The sequence below is a fragment of the Arvicanthis niloticus genome, chromosome 29, assembly GCF_011762505.2.
Source record: "Arvicanthis niloticus isolate mArvNil1 chromosome 29, mArvNil1.pat.X, whole genome shotgun sequence".
Taxonomy (NCBI): Eukaryota; Metazoa; Chordata; class Mammalia; order Rodentia; family Muridae; genus Arvicanthis; species Arvicanthis niloticus.
Window position 1 is genome coordinate 17657501 of NC_133437.1, and position 23588 is coordinate 17681088.

Below are 23588 nucleotides of genomic sequence, written 5' to 3' on the forward strand. Positions count from 1 at the left end.
GTGGGAGTTCCAGGACAGCTAGGGCTACACAGAGAAACCCTATCTCACAAAGGAAAAAAAGGAATTTTGAAAGAAAGTTTTAAGTGCACAATGAACAACTAAGGAATGATTGTTTTTATGCTGTCTCATGAACTTCATACTCCTATATAAAGCACTCTTTAAATAAGGTCATTGCTTAGTCCCTGAAAGTCCTATTCTCCAGCAATTTCTTACTGCTAAAAAACAATGAGGACTTTTAATCTAGAGACACCTTTTCTATACATAGTCCACTGGCTACTATACATAAATTTGGTTGTATCAGGGAAGTATTTGAACTTGACATTCAAGTGAAGAATAACGCTAGACTGAGCATCCCAAGTTCCTCCTGCTTTCTCATCTTCAGTATAAAATACTTGGGAACAGCACAGACAAGCGGTGTCTGTGGATCAAGGACGCCGTGGAAGGCCAGCTTAAGTACACTGGGAATGGAAACACTGGCTGAATGCCTGCCAAGTACACACGTGGATGAACTATGATATGAGGACCAGAGCGTCACTTCTGGTCTGCTGATTGCATCTAAAATTAAGCAAAATGTCTGTGCTTTATGAGGTGTCTATGAAAGTAAGATGGAAAAAAACACATCATACTTATTATCATTCCTGGGTCCTAAAACCACTTTAATGATGGCTCATCCAGTGATTTGATGAACACATGTATACTAGTTATTTATTATGAATAACTCCAATGTGTGCTGAGTTTATGAAATAACAATCTTTTCTTGAGGATTAAGAAGCAGCACTAGAGATGGAACACAAGGTCTTGCACTTACTACTGAGCCACACTCCAAGAACAAGAATCCCGAGGCAGAGGGACTGGCATGTTGGGAGAAGACCATTTACTTAAAAACAGGCTGAAGGCTCCGTGCTGTAATCGTGGATTGTCGGGATGTGCTGAGAGTTGCTCACTGTCCCAATCCATCCCCACCTACAAAGCCCAGGAATTTGGTGCTAAAACGGATTACAACATAATGGCTTTTGTTAAATTATATTCCACATTTTCCTAAAGTTAAAAGAAAAAAAAAAAATGGGACTGGAGAGATGGCTCAGGGATTAAGAACATGTACTATTCCTGCAGAAGACCCAAGTTTGGTTCCCCGTAACCAAGCTAGAGCCTCTGTGTACATAGTTAGTTATAAATAATCAAAATAATTTTTAAAATGAATCTTTAAAAAAAAAAAACACCAATAACAAAATGGACCCAGGCATCTTGGCACATACCCTGTAAGAGAGGCAGTAGACAAGAAGACTGCTGAAAATCTGAGCGTGGCCTGGTCTGCACAGCGAATTCCAGGCCAGCCAGGGCTACACAGCAGGACCCGGTCTCAAAAGTAAGTCAATAAAGAACCTGGATATATAATGTATGGATGGATAGATAGATCTGTAAATATTACAAAGATTTAAATGATGGGTGATTTTTAGAAAGTTTATAAGTTTTGAAGCTTTTCAAATATTTTTATCTAGCCAATGACTCTTTGGGTTAAACACATTTTGGTGCTTTACTGGGGTATAAAGGACACACAGATCATCTAGGAATGAGGCTTGTCTATCAGCTGTTTCATTTGTTGTGACAAGATGTGTGAATTATGCTTGGACTAAAACCAATATATAAAGTAAGTGCTCCGTGAGCTCCCAGTCTCAATAAACATGAGTATTTTAAGTGCAAAGATTTGGTTTTCTATAACCCGTTACAAGAATCTTTTTCATAATTAATTTAAAGAAAAACATCTCTTAAAAGTGACAAGGAGGGAGCCATGTTCCTGGAGGCAAACAATGGCAGACACTGAGAGGCTTCTGCTTCAGGGAAGTTTCTGGGCAACACTGGGGAAGAACTTTCTAGGAATGAAGTTCTTTTTGGTATTTCAATTCCTCCATATAAAGCCAAGACCTGCCTTCATCATTAGCACACACTACAATGTACTGTAAACTGAGTCCAGCATATCTGCTTCATGCATGTCCACATAATCCATCGACAATCCATGTCGGCTCCCATTCATAAATGGACCCTTTACGATATAGTCAAGTCAGCACTGGATCTACGCATGTAAGCTGAAAGACTTAGTGACAGCAACAAATGTTCTCCTAAAGTTCTATCCACAGAAGAAAACAGTGACATGCCAGCTGGAGGCTTGCGGGGCTGGCTGCCTGCTGGCCTTTACCGAACACATGCCCCTCACCACGGAGCACAAAAATAAACCCTAAACTGGTGCATGATACAAGGTGTTGTCATTTTATCCCTACTATCGAATCCCGACTTTTGATTCTCAATAGGAAAGTCATGAGTTATATAGTAATCAAGCAGTAGTTCAAACAAAAAGACTAAAAATAACATTATCAAATTACAAAGCATTGCTTCTCATAAACAGGATGCACATAAAATTCAAACTATTCTAAGTTCAGAATTATGAAACACTATTTTAAAAGCATGGAAATTTTAACTTCAAACTCTTACAAAATGTAAGACTGTGGCCTCTTAAAAATATGCCTTGTTAAATGTGTCATGTTTTGGTGCACACATTAATAGGTATATCTCCATTGGCTTCTCAGATACTGAACATCTCCTCTGGAGATGAATAATGTGGAAATTTTAAGTGCATTTCATGTTTTTTTTTTTTTAAATTCCTGACCATAACTACCTTGATAACTGCCTTCTTTAGCATGTCACTCTTTTCTGTATGCTGATGTGGAAGCAGCTGTGCTTCAGCAAGCTTCTTCTCAATCACTGAAAGATGGATCCCAAAACAGCTCGCACAGCACAACTCTGCCAAGCCAGTCCTCTTGAATCCATAGTGATATAACCGGTCACCATGAGATGACGAGTGAGCAGATGGGAGGAAAGGCGTGTAAGAAACGGCCCTCTCCAGGAGGTATGTTCTCACTGCAGTCAGGAACACTACACTCTCAGTGACAGTGACTGGACAGTAATGACACCCCCTTGTGCTTCCTTTTCTCATACCGCATTGTCAACATATTCAGGACCTAGTAGAATCCAATTGTGGGACCAAGAGCTTAAACTTTCCCCCCAAAAGAATCAGAGCCAGTCTTCATCCATGGGTATTTTTCTTCTCTCTGTTAAGTCACCTGTTTACAAACAAAATAATACAATATTAGAACAAAATGCCTCTTAAATGTAGGACATAAATCTGTTCCCTCATACTCTTAGAAATATCTTCAATGAATACTTTTCTGATAGTCACCTATATAGTAATGGTATAGGATTTCCTTTAAAGAAAAATGTTTATAATTTTTTAAGTTAGATTTTTATTTTCTGTGTATGACTGTTTGCCTGAGAATGTATGTGTACTATGTGCATTCAAAGCCTGTGAAGGCCAGAAGAGGGTGTCAGATCCCCTGTGACTGAAGTTACCTACCGAGTGCCACATGGGTACTGGGAATTATATACAGGGCCTCTGGAAAAGCAGCCATGATCTTAATGGTTGAGCCATCTCTCCAGCCCCATGATGACTGTATTCTTAAAGCAGTAAGAATAAAAGTCATTTCATACAAATTTAGATCACTATTGAGTGTTTGATTCACATTCATTTCTGTTCCTCTTGGAAGAGTAGGACCTATTAAATGGTTGTCTTTAAACTTCAATAGAGGCAGACAGGTTTTTATCAACTGATCTATTAGGAGAAGGATAAAAACCATTCTTTATACATACATGAACAAGCAACATGTTTCCGTATTACACTTCTGCATTACTAATGAAGGTATACATGGGCACTGAGTATCTGAAACATAGCTGGTATGACTCAGAAAATAACTAGTTTTTTAGACTAAAAGGCTCAAACAAAATATTTTCCAATAAGCATATTTTTATTTTGATAGGATATTTCACTGCATTAGCAGGAAATACAACATAAAAATAGCATCTGAATCAAAACTTAGGCTTGGGAGCCTTAATACCTAAAAGGCTAAGTGGAGAGGGGTAAACTATTTCATAGTTTTATGTCAACTGCATACTGCTGTAGCCCGTCAGATAAAATTATTAGGATCAATTTCTCGTATGCCCTCTTCCCTTTATAAAAGACCAGCAGCTTTCTTAGGATGACATATGTGCCCGTTTTCTTTGTGCTGTTATACTTTACAAATTTGAAAAAGACCCTACAGGAGACAAATTAGAACCTTGTCATAAAGTCTATAACTCTGTCCCATGTTTAGAAAGCTACTTCAGGACACTGCTAGCCGTGGCTATCTCTGGGAATCCTCATGGTAGGATGAGGCAGAGCAACCTTCATCTTCCAAAAGGAACTCTAAAGGTGTACAGACCATAAATCTGCTGAGTGTTTCCCTGGTTTTCTTTCAGTACTTTAAGAACTACCAGCCCCTCACACTCCCTCACAAAGTGTCCTGACTGACACTCAGTGCCCAGACATGTAAATCACCTCAGCTGAATTATATAAATGCTGAGGCCCTGTCCTTCATGTCAACCATGATGGGATGGGAAAAGACAAGCATGGGAATGCTGACAGTTAAGCAGCAAGAGAAGCCACAGGAGACACAGCAGGAGCAAGAGTGATAAAGAGGACAGTGATATGCAAAGATCTACTGTGGGAAAGACCCTGGGAAGACAACCTGAGTCTCTGAATATCAACACACTAATTAGAAACACTGATACCTATATATTCCTCTATGTTTCTTAAAAGAAAATGAATGCCAGTCTTTTCCATAAAGTACAGTATAATGTACACATATATAAGCAAAATGGTTGAATATTTAGGCCTCTGCATGTAGCAGCAATAAGGAAAAACTCAGGGAGAAGGTACCGCACACTCACATATTATAGAGAATGTGATTTAGACCTGTGTAAGCTTGAGGCACATGCGGATGATGAGGGTGCAGGGAGAGGTATTTTCCTAATGGACCTCTAGGTCCAAAAGGAACCAGTAAAAATGCTTTTAGTGGCAATGCTTTGTTTGAATGGTTCACTTCTTTAGTGGCAATGCTTTGTTTGAATGGTTCACTTCTTTGTTCTCCTGCAGATCACTACATAGATCAGGATGGCTAGAACGGAACTCACAGAGATCCTTCCTCTGCCCCTGAATGCTGGGATTAAAGGCGTGCTCCACCACACCCAGTTTAAAAGAAAAAAAAAGCTGTCTTGTATATATCTCCTCTAAATAGAGTGCTCCCTCTTTGGGGTTTGCTTGTCTGTTTTTGAGATGGAGCTTTGATGTGTAATAAAGGCCTGTCTCAAAGTCATGATCCTCATGAACATTGCCCAGGTATTGCAAAACAGTACAACCAAGTCTGGTTAAGTTTTCCTGTTTTGGTAAATACTATGGAGTCTATCAGAGAACAGAATTCGGAGTAGAATGTTCCATGCTTTGGAGATTTTGCACAGGTTACCTTATTTCAGCCGACACAATTGCCAATGCTTTAACTACGTAACTAACTTATGACATATGCCATAATTACTATTCTTTTAGCATAGTGTAATTTGTGCTAATCATTTCATAATTAGCTTTCAGTGTACAACAAATAGCAGGGCTTGGTGACACACACCTTTAATCCCAGAATTCATGAAGACAGAGGTGGATGAGAAGGGAGGCAAAGACTAGCCTGATCTACATATCTAGTGCCAGACCAGCTAAAGCTACAAGGTGAGATCCCATCTCAAAAGGAAGGGGGGGTTGGGGAGGGGAGGGCCTGGACTAAGCAGGCAAGCAGCAGACTGCAAGTATTATGATGCATGCGTATAACCAATTAAACTATACACAGGATTCAAGTTGTTTATAACTTATTTATTAATGTATATTATTATATATAATGTATATATTATTAATGTATATTATATACAATTATATAAATATATAATGTATATTATATACAATTATATAAATATATAATTATATTATAATGTTTATTATATACAATGAAGAACAACAGTATGACTGTTGTATATTTAGAAAGCTATATAACCAGACAACTTAGTCATTTTCTAGACTGAGAAAACTCCTTCGTGGGCAGCTAAGAAAGGATCAAAACTCAGTAAGGTGCTTTCCAGAGCTGGAGAAATGTCTTAATGATTAAGCACTCTAGATTCCTAGACCACAGTCAGAGGGCTCACAACTGTAACTCCATCTCTAAGGTCTTTTCTGGTCTGTGTGGGTACTGCATACATGTACATAAACCAGGTCCCAACACACACACACACACACACACACACACACACACACACACACACACACAATTAAAAACAGAAATACATAACAAAACACTTTTGCTGGCCGTACCATGTAATACATACCATGATGGCAAGAGAATCACAAGGAATTCTAGACCATCCTGGATACAAAAGGCACATATAGGAAAGAAAACAACTATAACAGTAATACACTAGAAATACACATGATTAGTCACAAGAGGGACTTTTGTATAAAGGGACAGGATTTAAAAAATAGACACTGAACTGAGTAACATAATGTTTTGGAGTTAAAACCTGGAATTCACACATTACCCATGCTATAATGGAGCCGTGGATTATGAACATGCCACAGACAAGAAGTGCCGAGCTCATCAGCCAGGGAAAAGCCACACAGCTGGTTACTAAAGAGGACAGGTCATGTACCTGCTAGTTCTCCCAGTCTGTGCAAGGCAAAGCCTCTTCCTCATCCTCTGACTCTGGAGATGCTTCTTTAATTCTTCTTAGAGCTTCATGGATGCTCCGTGTCAAAGGGTCCGTATCAGGCAGAAGTGTGAAGGATTCTCTCAAAACTTCTTTTTGAACCTTCTTCAATTTTACCCCTTTCCTTATCTGTGCCAAAATATTATTACTATCATCTTCATCAGGAAAAGGAGGCAGGGTCCGCTGTTCAACCTTTTTCAGATGAAAACTACCTCGCTTCAAGGATGCTAACACTTCATCCATGGGTGAACTCACTTTGGAAAACAAGATAAAGCAGTAAGGATTATTGCACTTAAAAGTCAACCCGTGTGACTTCCAATGAACACTGAATAGGACAGGTCTTGATAGGACATGTGAGACCTCCCACTGTACCCACAACCAATCCAAAGTAAGACAGTGATTAGATACAGATTTCTTTCTCTTTTTAAAAATTTAATATTGGAAGATGCTCAGTGGGTAAAGTCCTTGCTGCGCCCTATGTTAATGAGGCTCTAAGTTCAGAACCTAACATCCATATAAAAGCTGGACTGAGCTATGCACACTTATAACCCCAGAACTTGGGAGATGCAAGGACACAGGTGGAACCTGATGGGTTAGGGGCAGGGTTATTGACTAGATAGTCAACCTGAAGTGGTAAGCTCCAGGCTCAATGAGAAACTGTCTCAGTAAGTAAGGCAGAGAACAACTGAGAACAATATTAACAGTTGACTCTGACCTCAACACACTCCCATACACCCAACACACACACACTTCCATACACCACACACACACACTCCCATACACCCAACACACACACTTCATATACCACACACACACTCCCACACACACTCCCCTACATACACTCTCGCAGACACTCCCCCACACTGCCATACACTGCCCCCCCCCCCACACACACAATTTAATGTTGGTTCACTGTCAGTGTACTTTCCATTATTTTACATGTGAGATTCTACTCAGATTGTGTTGTGAAAATTTACAGGATATTCTCAGATCAATATGTAAATGCAAGTTGCTCTGTATTATTTGCCCCTATGCAAACACAAAGTCCCTCAAAGGCAAGGGAAATGTGTTTAGAAATAGCTTTATTAATGCATATTGGGCATGTGATGAATTACACACATAACCTCCTGTTCTTCTATGTCTTTTTAGATGAAGACGACTCTTAAGTCTTCACTACTAAACTGTGACCAAATAGATGGCCCTGCCAATGGCTTCACACCTTTTCTTAACCTAGCACAAATAGTGCTACTTAATCAGATGTCACTTGAGAGGCTACTTCAGAAACATGACTAACATCAAGAGAAGGTACATGTTTGTAAACACCTGCTGCTGTATCACAGAATTCTCCTTAGGGCTGGAGACATGGCTCAGCCATTAAAGGCTAGGCTCACAACCAAAAATACAAGAATTCTCCTCTGCTGTGACCCTGAATGCTTGTTTGCTATCAAATAATGTTTAAAATTGTATTTTAAGCTCTGCAACACAGAATTCAATGCAAAGCTCCTTCCCCAAGTCTCACTTTTCACTGCAGAGTCAGCTGGGTCCTGCTCACTCACCTCTCCTCCTCTGCAAACCCTCTGCAGTCTTTCGCAGCCTTTTTCGGGCACTCAGCAGCTGGCTGCTATCGAAGAGGTGTGCAGAGGGGGCACTGGCTGACTTCGGGATGCTCTTCTCACCACCCTCCATCCTGAGTACATCTTTCTCCAGTGTCTCTGCTGTGGTGGTGGCCCCACTGTCCTTTACAACAGGCAGAGGTGGAGGTGGAGGTGGAGGCGGGGGAGGAGGAGGGGGAGGTGTTGGAGGAGGAGGGGGTGGGAGAGGAGCTATAGTAACAGAACACGGTTTGGGGTCACTACTAGTCAACAGTGGAGCTGACTCAGGAGGAGGCAGTTCAGAGCTGACAGCATGAGGAGGTAATGAGGTGGATTCAAGTCGTACTGATGAAGTGTCTTCAAGTTGGACAAGGCTCTGGGGTTCTGCTGTCTGTGAAGACCCAAGATGGCTTCCTCTTTCTCCCACCTCTGTTTTCTCCTCCCCCTGTAGCACTGCTGGGAGAGAGTCACACTGCTCCTCACAGGGCACAGGACTTGCTGTGCTTTTTCTTCTCGAATGAGCCACTCGTAATCTGGTTGACTTAAGGATGACTTGTCCGGGGTACCTCTAAAATATCAACGTTACTGAATGAGTATATTGTATTAAACCAATTTGCCAACAAATGCTTATTGTTTATTCCTTTAACAGAATGTTATTTGGCTCTTTTCTGATTTTATCCAGGAGACATGGAAAAAACAAACAAACAAACAAACAAACAAACAAGAATGCTTGTGCCTGTCAATACCTTTTAAACAATTATCTCCAACTCCTTTTTCATCTACTATCAAATATGCTACCCCTTGTCCCTCTTACCTAATTAAGCCAACTGCTTAAAAATGCCACGTGCAGGGCCTTGTGATGCACTTGTGTTTAATCCCAGCATCCAAGAGTCTGAGGCCAGCCTGGTCTATATACATTCAAGTCTAGCCAAGGCTACAGAGCAAGACCTTATCTCACAAACAAGAAAACTAGCCATGTGACTTTAATCTTCAGTGGAAGAAACAGTGCATAAAACCTAAGATAAACTCTATTAAATATATATCACTATTTAATGTATAAGCTAAGAAACTATTTTCAAATAGCTTAAATAAAAAAAGATTGAAAATGTAAAGGGGGGAGGCCTGATAATTTTCTGATAGAAGTGAAATAAAGTGTTTTTGTATTATTGACATTAACAATTTTTTTTAATTCAAAAGAATCCAGGCTTTCTTGACACTCTCTCTGTTCTTTATATACTCAGGAGTCAAAAGACTATCAATGCCTGACTTGACCACAGGAAAGAAGTCAATTCCTACCTGCTACAGGTAGGAATACATTCTAAACAGAAATCCTACAAGCAGAGCCTCCTGTGGCTCTCTCTGCTTTTAAAAGCGATGTCAATCAATCAGTAGACACATTTCTATCACCTGCTTAAACGTCCGAAGTCTGTCCAGCGTCCTCTGTCTCTCTTGGCTAACCCAGGCACTTTTTCTCTCCTCTTCATCATGTAATTTGTCTCTCTTCTGGTAAAAAAAGAAAGTAATGGCATTATATTGTGTCCAATTTATTTTAATTATTAACAAGAAAAAGGAAAAGGAGATTTTCCCTAATATTTCAAACAAATTAGTCAAAATTAGTCATTGAACAAAATCTTTGACAATGTAAAACACTATACTCCCAATAAGTTCATGCTGTTTAGATAAAGTAAGATGACATTTCTCTAAACTAAACACTGCTTTGTCTCAGGGGTTTGGGCTAAAACAAATTTAGTCAGAATTACTTCTGGCTTCATATTCAGCCAACTCAAATGTAAGTGACTTTTCAAATAAAATCAGCAACTACCATATCAATAATTTTTCATTTGTTTTTCAAGATAGGGTTTCTCTGTGTAGCTCTGGCTGTCCTAGACCTCACTCTATAGGACATGGCTGGCCTCAAACATACAGAGATCTGCCTGCCTGCCTCTTTCAGCTTAAATCTTCTTCTTCTTTTTTTTTTTTTGGAAGGGGGAGAACCATGTTAATAATTTAATGTTACACAGTATATCAACCAGCAATTAGAAAAATATGCTTCCAATATTATTCATGAACCATGTGGGTAATAGCACACCCTGTAGTAGGTGTGATACTAACATTGATGTTTGTAACTTTCTCCTTACTGTTGAACCACATAAGAGTTAGTTACACAAATGAAAAGCCTTTCTAGGTAGGCAAAGCATTTACTTTTCTGTGTAATTCTAAGTTAGACTGCTTACCTCAGCAGCTCATCTACTGACACGGAATGAGAGAAGACTACATGACCCCTGCTCACAGCTGACACACAAATTCATGAAGCAGTCACATTTAAAACAAGAGACAAAACCAAACTGGAGCTGCCTCCCACGGACTAATTTCACCTAGGAATTAATCTCTTTTCTCTTATCCTTTCACCTCAGGGCTCCTCAACCTCAACCCTGATGAGTTCTTGCTGTATGTGCCTTGGATGAGGGTATCAAAGCCCACGATAAAAAGATATTTCCTTAAAAATGTGAGAGGTGGACTGGGAGTGGTGGCACAAACCTTTGATTTCAGTGCTCAGGAGGCAGAGGCAGGAGATCTCTCTGGATTCGAGGCCAGCCTGGTCTACATAGTAAGTTCCAGGACAGCTTTGGCTATAAAGAGACCCTGTCTCAAAACAAACAAACAAACAAACAAACAAAAAAAGAAAAGAAGAAAAAGAAAAGAACAAAGATGGCTTAGTCAGCAAAGCGCTTACTGCAAAACACGAGGACTGAGAAGCCATGTGTGGAAGGAGGCACAAACAGGCAGATTCCTGGAGCTCGCTGGCCAGCCAGTGTAGCTATGGGCACAATGAAACCCCGACACAGACAACTAAAATGGAGAGACTAAGAAAGACAACAGAAATTGAGCCCTAGCATTCGAGCTCCTACATGTACGTGTGCAAGTGCGGGGGCACACAAAGACAGGGCCCAGTGATACACATTTGTATTTGTAATACTTGAGAAGCCAAGACACAGAAATTGTTGTGAACTCTTATCTACCTTTAAAAAAAGTAAATTAAAAAAAATAAAATAAAATGTGAGGTAGGTATAATCTTTAGGTGAGAGGATATTTAAAAAGATATGATAGGCTCTCTGGATAATATAATTTAATAACAATATTTACTTACATCAAAGGATAAAAACAAAAAACAACACCTCAGAAAGAACCTAAAGTAGTCTGTATCCAGAGTAACAAAGGCACAAAACAGTCATTGTTAGCAAATTTAGACAATACCAAGCTCATCCTCAAGGTGGTCACTTTATAGGGTGGCAGATAACCTAACTAGATAGGTCTTCACTTGTCTTTCCTACCTATTTTAAAACTACTATCTGAAAACAAAGTTTGAGAAGAAAATGCTAACTTCAAATGGTAACAAGTTAATATTGACCTCAAGTCACATCTTGTTGTATCACTGTATACAACTGCCAAATACAATGAAATTTTGACTAAAATGAGGAACAGCAAGCCATCTTTGGACATCTGAGGTACTGTCTCTACAAAATAAGCCTTTTATGTCAGAGAAACCCTTCAAGTCTCACCAGTAAGAGAACAGCTTCAGTGATTCTTCAGTTTAGAGGATGTTCCTCTAAACACCCTATTCCTTATCACAAAAGAAACACTGCAGTGGATTTAGATGAAAAAGTAGCAATAAATTGTATTGTTTTCAATAACCCTTCTTTGCTGAAGGGAATGAGAGTGCTCACCACTGCAAATCCCAGCTATCAACAAGTGGCTCACACCTGTAAACAGCACTTGCAGGCCATGGTAGGAGGATGACGAGCATTCTGAACAAGATAGTGAAACCCTGTCTCAACAAAACAGAACACCAGCAATCAATTTCCAAATATAGATAGAACAGCCAATGATATATAAGGTTCCCATTTACAACACAGAAAATCATTTGGACATCAAGAATAGGCACATTGGGGTGGAGAAAACTCAGTGAGCACAATACAGAGCAGGCTCAGGTTGTCTTTGTCTCATTCCAAGACAGTAAGAAAAGAAATGGCCCTGGGATAGTGATGGCTGTGACATGAAAGTTGCAGTAAGTATGTCTGCTGAAACAGAGCCTCAAGACAGCACATCACAGGCACCCAGATGCAGTCCAGGAGCACAGCATCTCCCTGGCACATACAAGCTGCTAAGTTCTATCTCTAGCAGCACAAAACAGTGATGGTCACCAAAAAATGGAAAAGAACAAGTTTAGAAGACAACATAAACTGCAAATTTCCATGTGGAAACATGGTATTTTTTAAATAGGTCATCTAATAGATTCACAACAAAAAAGGCAGGAGAACAGTCATCACCTGATAAAAGTACTGGATTTCTGTTAAAATATAAACAGAAAACCACATCCAATGAGGAATGGTGGGCCTCAGACTTATTCACCACCACATCAATACTATAAAATATAGGGGCAGTATCTCCAAATTGTGTTGGAGAAGTAATGATTACTCGGGACACCCAACCTGTCCAGTTGTTAGTCAGTCCTTAGACGAGGTCTCTCTGTGTAGCCCTGGCTGTCCTAGAACTCACTCTGTAGACCAGGCTGGACTCACTCAGAGATCTGCCTGCCTCTGGAGTGCATGCACCACCACCAGCTAGCTAACCTGTTCTTTTTGTACAGGGAAACAAGAAGATATTCTCCAAACAAGAATTTAAGAAAACATCAGAACACTGTCCTGCAACAGTTCCTAAAACGAAACCCCAACCATTCCAGAAGGAACAAACACACTGCCCATAAGCCATGCACTTGCTCAGCTCTACAGCTGAATCTCAACCAAGAGGTAGGAATGTGATATTTTTACATCAAAGTCCACAGCACACTCAACAGAATCGGGAACTGTGAAGAAGTTCTCCTCTTCCTAGCATTTGTGTAAACAGTGGTCCCAATGCTCAATGCTTTTCCAACTATCCTTGTAAAGGAATCTATAAAACTCTAGAAGTTATTTCAGAATCATGATTAAGACCTCTTGCTAAAGGTAGCAAGAATATTGGAATTCATCTTTTTAACTTGTAGCTTTCCTTTGGGTTGTTTTATTCTTCTATACTGATCACTGTGTATATTATACACAATAAAGGTTTTCAATTGGTTGAGACAAACACTGCTTGTCAAGATGGTAAATTACAACTACTCATAATAAACTTAAACACCTGCCTCTCTCTGCCTCCCAAGTGCTAGGGTCAAAGGCATACACCAACACCACCAGGCATAACAAATCAGGCACTAGAAAAAATGATGTCATTTGTTAAAATATCTTCCAAATAACAAACCAGTAAGAAAGGCTGTTTAAGAACAAGTCCATGTTCTTCTTGGCCACTTGCTGATTTATGATCCCACACACTACGTCACACACCAGGGGAAGGGTGGAGCTGGCATCCTTTTTCTTTTAGCTCATGCTAGGTCAGGACTCTATAAACCTCAAGCTTGGTTTTTTGATACAAAGTCTCACAATGAAGTTCAGGTTGGCCTTGAACTCAGCATGCACTATGCTCTATGCTTGGCTACTAGAGTGGGGATTTCTAGGTGAAGGTAGAGCATCGATATGGTGGGAAAGAGGAGTACCAGTTTTCTAATTTGGCCAATGATGGAGGTAGGGGGTGGAACGCTACCCTTTAAACTGGGAATGCAGGAGAAAAAGAGCTTTGGGGTTAGGGAGTGGAAGAGACAAATCTAACGAGCTATTAAGACAATCTGGATATGTGGTTGAAGGAATGGTAGATGCTATCCTTAGGACGGCAGCTTTAGCCTGTGTATGAAAAGGTTCTTACACCGTGCAGCCAGCGGCTAGCATGTAAAGGGCAGGAAGATGAACAGATGAAGTAGACTATATTAACTGTCTGGTTGAACGGCAGCTGACCAATTCACACTTGATTAGGGGATGTCTCGAAGAAGGTCTGAGTGTCCATCCTATCTCCTAATAGGTACAACTGTCATATATCTTCAGAGAGGCCGGACACACTTTATATGTCTTGGTGGTAGTGGGACAGATCCTTTGTTAGTTCCCCGAATTAACGGCACAGGACAGGAATTGTGACTGCAGCACACAGGACAGGAATTGTGACTGCAGCACACAGGACAGGAATTGTGACTGCAGCACACAGGACAGGAATTGTGACTGCAGCACACAGGACAGGAATTGTGACTACAGCACACAGGACAGGAATTGTGACTGCAGCACACAGGACAGGAATTGTGACTGCAGCACACAGGACAGGAATTGTGACTGTAGCACACAGGACAGGAATTGTGACTACAGCACACAGGACAGGAATTGTGACTGCAGCACACAGGACAGGAATTGTGACTGCAGCACACAGGACAGGAATTGTGACTACAGCACACAGGACAGGAATTGTGACTGCAGCACACAGGACAGGAATTGTGACTACAGCACACAGGACAGGAATTGTGACTACAGCACACAGGACAGGAATTGTGACTGTAGCACACAGGACAGGAATTGTGACTGCAGCACACAGGACAGGAACTGTGACTACAGCACACAGGACAGGAATTGTGACTACAGCACACAGGACAGGAATTGTGACTGCAGCACACAGGACAGGAATTGTGACTGCAGCACACAGGACAGGAATTGTGACTGACTGCAGCACACAGGACAGGAATTGTGACTACAGCACACAGGACAGGAATTGTGACTGCAGCACACAGGACAGGAATTGTGACTGTAGCACACAGGACAGGAATTGTGACTACAGCACACAGGACAGGAATTGTGACTACAGCACACAGGACAGGAATTGTGACTGCAGCACACAGGACAGGAATTGTGACTGCAGCACACAGGACAGGAATTGTGACTGCAGCACACAGGACAGGAATTGTGACTACAGCACACAGGACAGGAATTGTGACTGTAGCACACAGGACAGGAATTGTGACTGCAGCACACAGGACAGGAATTGTGACTACAGCACACAGGACAGGAATTGTGACTACAGCACACAGGACAGGAATTGTGACTGCAGCACACAGGACAGGAATTGTGACTGCAGCACACAGGACAGGAATTGTGACTGACTGCAGCACACAGGACAGGAATTGTGACTACAGCACACAGGACAGGAATTGTGACTGCAGCACACAGGACAGGAATTGTGACTGCAGCACACAGGACAGGAATTGTGACTGACTGCAGCACACAGGACAGGAATTGTGACTACAGCACACAGGACAGGAATTGTGACTGCAGCACACAGGACAGGAATTGTGACTGACTGCAGCACACAGGACAGGAATTGTGACTGCAGCACACAGGACAGGAATTGTGACTGCAGCACACAGGACAGGAATTGTGACTGCAGCACACAGGACAGGAATTGTGACTGACTGCAGCACACCTGCTTTTCTTCCTCTTTTATTTGCTGAGTCAATCATTATTACTAGATATGAAAGCCAGGCCTCTCTTCCTGGGTCTCAGATACAGACTCACTACAGCATCTTCAAGGATTCCAGGCAGAAAATATGCTTTAAGGTCCACATTAACAGCAGACATAAAGCTCTAAGCAGGTCTTCCTTAGACAGCAAAGCTCAGAGCTGCTTAAGAACAGACAGTGGATTAAGAATCCACCCCACCTTCTGCCCCTTACGCCACACACTTCTGTTCCACAGATAAAATCTACACCCTCCCGCCCAGCTGAGCCACTGAAATGAAGGAATCACCCCAAGCCTAGTGTGCACTAGCAACCACCTGGAATACAGAGTCAGCTCGCATCTTCCTACATTCACACACATACCATGGATCCCAAGAGAACAGAGTCTGGAAGTCATGACTGGACTGGTGAAAAGATGGTCTCTGCTTTGGAGAAATGTTTTCTCCAGCACTGTAGTGAGATGCTAGAAGAAAACTGCATTATCCAAGAGACCTGGATGGAACTTCCACTGTGAGCCTGCATCTTTATCTATGTGAGTCAAATGCCCACAAGATCAGGAGAATGAATTAATCATATTGCTGATCTGTCAGCATCTGATATAGCTGCGTGTTAGGTCTTTCGGAGGGCAGTCATGATAGGCCCCCTTTTGTGAGCACACCAGTAGTAGTGTCAGGCTTGGGGTCTTGAGCCCTTGAGCTGGATCCCAATTTGGGCCTGTCACCTTTTCCTCAGGTTCTTCTCCATTTTCATCCCTGCAGTTCTTTCAGACAGGAACAATTCTGGATCAGTTTTGAACTGTGGGCTGCCCTGTCTTCTATTGAAGGTAGGCTCTACAAGTTCCCTCTCCCCACTGTAGAGCACTTCATAGTGGATTAAGGATCTCAATATAAAACTAGATTGAATCTGATATTAGAGAAAAGTGGGAAAGAGCCTCAAACTCTTTGGCACAGCGGGAAGTTTCCTAAACAACTCCAATGGCTCAGGCTCTAAGATCAAGAATTGATAAAGGTGACCTCATGAACTGGAAAGCTTCTGTAAGGCAAAGGACATAGCCTATAGGACAAATCAGCAACCTACAGATTGGGAAAAGTCTCCACTAACCCCACATCCAATAGAGGGCTCTAATATCCAAAATATATAAAGAACTCAAGAAGCTAGCCACCAAGAAAGCAAACAACCCAATCAAAAATTGGGGTATAGAACTAAACAGAGAATTCACAACAGAGGAATCCCAAATGGCTGAGAAGCACTTAAAGAAATCTTCAAAGTCCTTAGTGATCAGGGAAATGCAAATCAAAACGACCCTGAGATTCTACCTTAGACCAATCAGAAAGGCTAAGATCAAAACTTCAGGTGACAGCACATGTTGGTGAGGATGCGGAGAAAGAGGAACACCCCTCCATTGTTAGTGGGATTGCAAACTGGTACAACTACTCTGGAAATCAATGTGGAGGTTCCTCAGAAAAGTAGAAATAGATCTACCTGAAGACCCAGCTATACCACTCTTGGGCATATACCCAAAAGATGCCCCACCATGCCACAGGGGCATGTGTTCTACTATGTTTACAGTGGCCTTATCTGTGATAGCCAGAAACTGGAAACAACCCAGATGTCCCTCAACCAAAGAATGAATACAGAAAATGTGGTTCATTTACACAATGGAATCAGTTGTTAAGAATGAGGACATCATGAGTTTTTCAGGCAAATGGATGGAACTAATAAATATCATCCTGAGTGAGGTAACTCAGACCCAAAAGAACATGCATGGTATGTACTCACTGATAAGTATCAGCCAAGAAAGAAGAGAAGAGAAGAGAAGGGAAGGGAAGGGACGGGACGGGACGGGACGGGACGGGACGGGACGGGACGGGACGGGACGGGACGGGACGGGACGGGACGAGACGAGACGGAAAGAAAGAAAGGTAAAGAATACCCAGAATACAATCCACAGAATTCAAGAAGGCTAACAAGATGAAGGGCCCAAGTGAGGATGCTGCAGTCCCACTTCTGAGGGAGAAAAAAAGCAATCATAGAGGAGAGAGGAGAGGGAACGACCTGGGTAGAAAGTGGGGACGGGAAGGGGAAGAGGGGAAAATGATCAGCTATTGGGGAGGGGGAAAGAGGACCAAAGCCCTAAAGGCCAGCAGAAAGAATGGAGACAGGCAACCTTGAGAGGTAGGAGATGGGGGAAAGGGGAGCCCTCCAGAATACACCAGAGACCTGGGAGGTGAGAGACTCTCAGGACTCAAAGGGAGGGACAACCTTTTTTTTTTTTTTCCAATTCATCTATTTTTATTTTATGTACATTGGTGTTCTGACTACATGTATGTCTATATAAGGGTGCTGGATTCACTGGAACAGGAGTTACAGACACCTGTGAGCTGCCATATGGGTGCTAGGAATTAAACTCGGGTCCTCTAGAAGAGCAGCCAGTGTTCTTAACCACTAATCCATGTCTTTAGCCCCCAGAGGGTTCTCTTACTCCTCCATTGGGAACCCCATGATCAGTTCAATGGTTAGCTGTGAGCATCTGCATCTGTATATGTCAGGCTCTGGCAGACCTCTAAGGAGACAGCTATATCAGGCTCCTGTCAACATGCACTTTCTGACATCCACATCAGTGTCTGCCTATGGTGACTGAACCTGGGATGGATACCCAGGTGGAACAGTCTCCAGAGGGCCCCTCCTTCAGTTTCTGTCCTACACTTTTAGAATCAGTTCTTTCCTCCCACTGTAGGATCTTAGGCACCAACTCAGGTCACAGACATATATGGCAAGCACTTTTATCCACTGAGCTCTTGCCAGCCCCAATAATGCAGTGTTTTAAGAGAATCTGAGGTAGGGATTGAATATGGCACAGTCAGAACACAGAGAGTGTGTTGATATACCCAGTAGGACTCCAATGGAGAAAACTGAACTTTGCTTTGCCAGGCAGCTTCTTGGTCAGTGCTGTGACCCCATCTGGCTTGAACCTGTGCACTTTATACATGCTGCCACAGTTTCTGTGACCTATTAAGTTCATCAGTCCTGCTGAATCTGGAAGACGGTTTCCTTGGAGAAATCTACCATCTCTGGTTCTCAGGATCTTTCTATCTTCTTTTCCATATAGGTAGAGTGTGATGAAGACAACCAGTTTAGGACAGAGTGGTCCAAAGTCTCTGCGCACTGTCCAACTGTGTGTCTCTGCACATTTATCAAAAAAAAAAAAAAAAAAAAGAGCTTCTCCAATAAGAGCTAATCAAGGCACTGACCTGTATCTCAGCCTGGTGTGGTCTTTTTTTCTAAGATCTTCCTGCCTCTATTTGCTAAGTGCTAGGATTATAGTTGTGCACCACCCTATCTGTGTTTTTAATGAGAAAAAACAATTTGTTTTCTGACCACATTTTTTGTATTTACTGATTTGTTCAGGGGCAGTACTAGTCAGCACTTACTAGGCACATGCTTTCTTCAGGTCATTTTTAGTGTTAATATTAGATATTGAACGACCTCAGAGCTGTACTTTTAAGTTTTGTAGTTTCTATGAAAAACTGTCAACAATACAGTTAATCTATTAGGAGTTATATTTTAAATGATATATCACCCAAGAAATTCCAACAAAGATAACTTTGAGAAGCAATAACCAATTGTAATAGAAGGTTTGGGGCATGCACAACCTGTGGCTTATGAGCCATGCATACGAGCAGGCAGCTGCTCTGAATATCCAACAAAGATGTAGACTTATAGCATTCTGCGATCGGGAATGTTTTGACTGCGAATTTTTGGAGGTAATTCAAAATGGGCATGCCAGAAGCCAGCCCCTACCCCTCACCATGTATTCTTTACAGTGACTTACTCTGTTTCTATTTTCCTGTCACATCATGTGCTCTATCTAATACTGATGTTTGGCCAAGTTTTAAGATAACATTTATCTCTGAGATTCCTGTAGATTTTTCTTTCTTTCTCTCTGTCCTTATAAAATTCTTTGGGGAACGGCCATTTAAAAAGGGACAAATTTAAGACTAGAATGTCGGTAACTGAGCTAATAACCCAGGTGCAAATGAGAGTTGGAGCACCCTCATTCCCCAGCTGATCCCCTGTCTAACCATACACAGCACTTTCTGACCCACAGATATAGAAATGACAAACAAAGGGGCATTAATTTGCTATTTCTAGCTAAGAGAAAGACAGTCATATAATTTAAGGATACGTGACTAATTTCCTGTTTAATTATGATAAGGGACAGCTTTAGCTAAACTGTGCCAGATGAACTAACGTTTACTGACCTTTAGTGTGATGCCAAAGGAAGAAAAAAAGCTTTAAAATAACCAAGTACAGAGAGAGAACCATCCTGGCATTTTTGGTACTCAATTATTTATAAGCTACTTGTATTGACTAAATGTAGATACATTAAATCCCACCACTACCAGAACTCACTGTACATACGACACAGTACAATACTGGGAAGGAAGGAAATTCCGAGTGCAGCTCACATAAAGTAAACTAGGTACGCACAGCAACCTGGGGGTGCAAGGCAGCAGCAATTCGTGACCAGCATGACATCATACTTAATGGTAAGAAGACAGAGCTAGAAAGAGCTAGAAACTGGAAAAAGTCAAGGTGTTCCCCCTCATCCATCCTTTCTTACATCAGAATAGAGAACCTAGCTAATGCAGTTAGACAAGAAAACCAAGTTACAAACATTGGCAAGGAATAAAATTATGTAGAAATCTATGTTGAAGTAAAAAAGAAAATCAACATAAGAATAATAGTGGAGGGCTGGAGAGATGGCTCAGCGGTTAAGAGCACTGACTGCTCTTCCGGAGGTCCTGAGTTCAATTCCCAGCAACCACATGGTGGCTCACAACCATCTGTAATGGGATCTGATGGACTCTTCTCGTATGTATCTGAAGACAGCTCATATAAATAAATAATAAAAAAAATCTTTAAAAAAAAAAAGAATAATAGTGGAATAAACCATTACAGCACAGATGCTATACATAAACAATTCCTAACACAACAACCAGAATTTGAAATCAAATGTAAAATACTATTAATCCCCCACAAAGACAAAATTTACCACTATAAAATTTAAATAAAAAAGATATAAAATTCTGATAAATAAGAAAATTAGTCCTTGTTTGTAAACAGTAAAATTCAATAAAAATAGATTGTTTTTTCTCAATTTTATCAAAAGGTTCAAAACAGTCCCAATCCAAATCTTGCAAATTATTTTGTGGTATTCTAAAATTTAGGCAGACTGCAAGGAAAAGATGGCCTCCAAACAGACCCATGGAGACAAGATCGCCTGACTTTGACTAAAGGGCAAAAGCAACGCAGTGGAACAAGCAATTTGTCCAGCAAGTGGTGCTGAGGCAAATAGACACAAACATGCCAAAGTGGATGTGCGTGCCTTAGACTTTTCATACAACTTAACTCAAAATGGGCCGCAGACCTACGTGTAATATGTAAAGCACAAAAGCCCTACAGAGACAAACCACGGCATGAAACACAGCAACTAGGAACTCACAGTAAAATCTCTGCAGAGAACACTGTTAGGAACTGAGAGATAACCATATACTAGGAAAAATACCACAACAGACATTTGATAAAGGACTCTTTCAAAACTCAACAATGAGAAAAGAAAAACTCATTTCAAAAGTGAACAACAAAGCCAGAGTGGTTGTACATCTGGGAGGGGAAAGGAGAAGGTTCATCTACATGGCAACTTTAGGGTCATGCTCTACCTGACATCCTGTTAAAAGGTAACAAAAATCCTGAGCAAGGGTCATATAAAACCATGCTCAACACCATGTCATTTGGGAATGTGAACTAAAACCATTGAGATACTACTATACCTATTAGAACAGCTATCAGTCTGAAGTCAACAAAAAGGGTTTAACAATGTAGAGCTCTCATTTATTGTTGAGTACACACTAGCACGTTTACTTTATAGAACAGATTGGCAGTTTCTTAAAACAATACAATCTTATCCTAGTGTCCAACAATCAAAACTTTAAATCTGCATTATTAAGTGAAGCCAGTCAACCTGAATATGCAACATGTGTATATTGCAAACACACACAGGGCAGTAAATCTGTTCCAATCTATAGTTACAGATTTATGTCATTTTACATCTGATCTCATAATACCAGGAAAGAACTTCAATGGAATCAACTTTGGACAGCCAACGTGGCAACACTGACGCTACTAACTGTAACACATGTACAACTGTAGTAGCAATAGAAGGCTGGAGGTGCAGCTGGGAGGAGGGGCACATAGGAACTCTCATATGTACAATTTATTTTTGCCTAAAACTGATCTCTCATTCATTCAAACAAAAACATCCAGTTGCTAATATCTAGTGACATAATTCTCATACTCTTGACATTTACCCCCTTTTAAACACAAGTGTAAAGAGAATCTCTTATACTGTATAGAACCCTCACCTGTCAATAAAATGTCTTTGGTCTATTAGCATAGGCAGGGAATAGGAAAGTGGAAGTTGTGGTACAGAGGATTTCTGGGAACAGTCAGGAGCAAAAGAGGAACTCTGAGGAGACGGTCACTAAAGCTCACCAGGCAGGCACGTGGCACACACAGAACAGGAATAAACAGGATAAGTAAGTTTGAGCTAGGCAGAGAACAGAGCCAAGGCAACTGGCCTAGGCATTTATTCATAAATAAGTCTCAGAATCATTATTTCTAGGAACAAAATAGACAGGTGGAAAACCCCGAGGTTATAGATGGGCATTAAGTACACACCACACGTGCAGTGGTGGCGCACACCTTTAATCCCAGCACTTGGGAGGCAGAGGCAGGCGGATTTCTGGGTTCGAGGCCAGCCTGGTCTACAGAGTGAGTTCCAGGACAGCCAAGGCTATACAGAGAAACCCTGTCTCAAAAAACAAACAAACAAAAAAACCAAAAAACAAACAACCCCCCCAAAAAACCAAAAACAAACAAACAAACAAACAAACAAAAGAGATTTGGTTGCAAGGCCCCAGGAGCCGTACTTACTAGCTGTATTGTATGATGGGCTCTATACTCATCTTCACTCTGAAAACGCTGCTGGAACTTTTCGTGGTGTTTTGCAATACAAATTTCCTAGAAAAAAATTAGGAAAATGTGTTTTACCTAAAATAAAACTTAGAAAGACCACAGCAAAGTTTATGTGACTTGTTTTAATTAAAAGCACAAGAGCTAATGAAGACTAGCTCCCCTCTCCTTTACTAAATCTACTCTTTCTATACCTCTGGAGGGCCAGTTCACTGTTAACACCCCAACCTCACTAAGTAAGGCTATGATACTGACATCTTTCCATCAGAACCTCTCCAGCAGGAATGCAGAAGCCATGTCTTAGCAAGTCACCCTCAGATCAGCTAGAGTGCAACCATTCAGATGTCTGTAGAGGGCACCTCTAAGAGATAGCTTTAATGGAAGGAGTTGAGACTAGGTAATGGATATTTAAGAATGGAAGTAATGACAAATCATATTACAACTTGAATTATTAGACATGGATCAAGGATAAAGTAATGAACAAGAACAAGATTTCAATACCTTTTTATTTCTGAGGTAGGCTTTCTTGGCTGAGACACGGCCCCTTCTTGCTTCCAGCTGGCGTGCCTTCTGCTGCAATTTCTGTAGCTCTTCCCTCTGTGCGTGCACAGATGCTGCCATCTCTTCCTTCTCCAGCATGGCCTCCATGCTTTCGTAAGTGTCATAGTATACCACTTCATCTCTCTTTTCTGTTATAGAAGTAGTGGTTAGGAATGGGACTCTTCATTAAGTAGTGAATGAAGGTAAGGAAATAGACCTTGAATTAAATTATGCAAAATATTTAGCAGTGTCTGGTACACAGCAAGTGTTCAATAAATACAGTCCTCACTCTCCCACATACCACACATGCAAAACTGCAAACATTTCTGATTCTAG

The 23588-nt window shown here is 41.1% G+C and overlaps 1 protein-coding gene across 1 annotated transcript in view; it reads right to left on the minus strand.

Moving 5' to 3' along the window:
* Positions 1–1447: 1447 nt before the first annotated feature.
* The window catches only part of Jmy (junction mediating and regulatory protein, p53 cofactor), a 69781-nt gene continuing 47640 nt past the window's right edge, over positions 1448–23588 (minus strand). Inside the window, exons 6-11 of the mRNA XM_076926951.1 lie at positions 23214–23401; positions 22674–22760; positions 9666–9761; positions 8223–8826; positions 6610–6920; positions 1448–3116 (exon numbers count right to left, since the gene is read on the minus strand). Of these exons, the coding sequence (XP_076783066.1) occupies positions 6613–6920; positions 8223–8826; positions 9666–9761; positions 22674–22760; positions 23214–23401 (1283 nt within the window). The 3' untranslated portion in view covers positions 1448–3116; positions 6610–6612. The remainder of the gene's footprint in view (positions 3117–6609; positions 6921–8222; positions 8827–9665; positions 9762–22673; positions 22761–23213; positions 23402–23588) is intronic.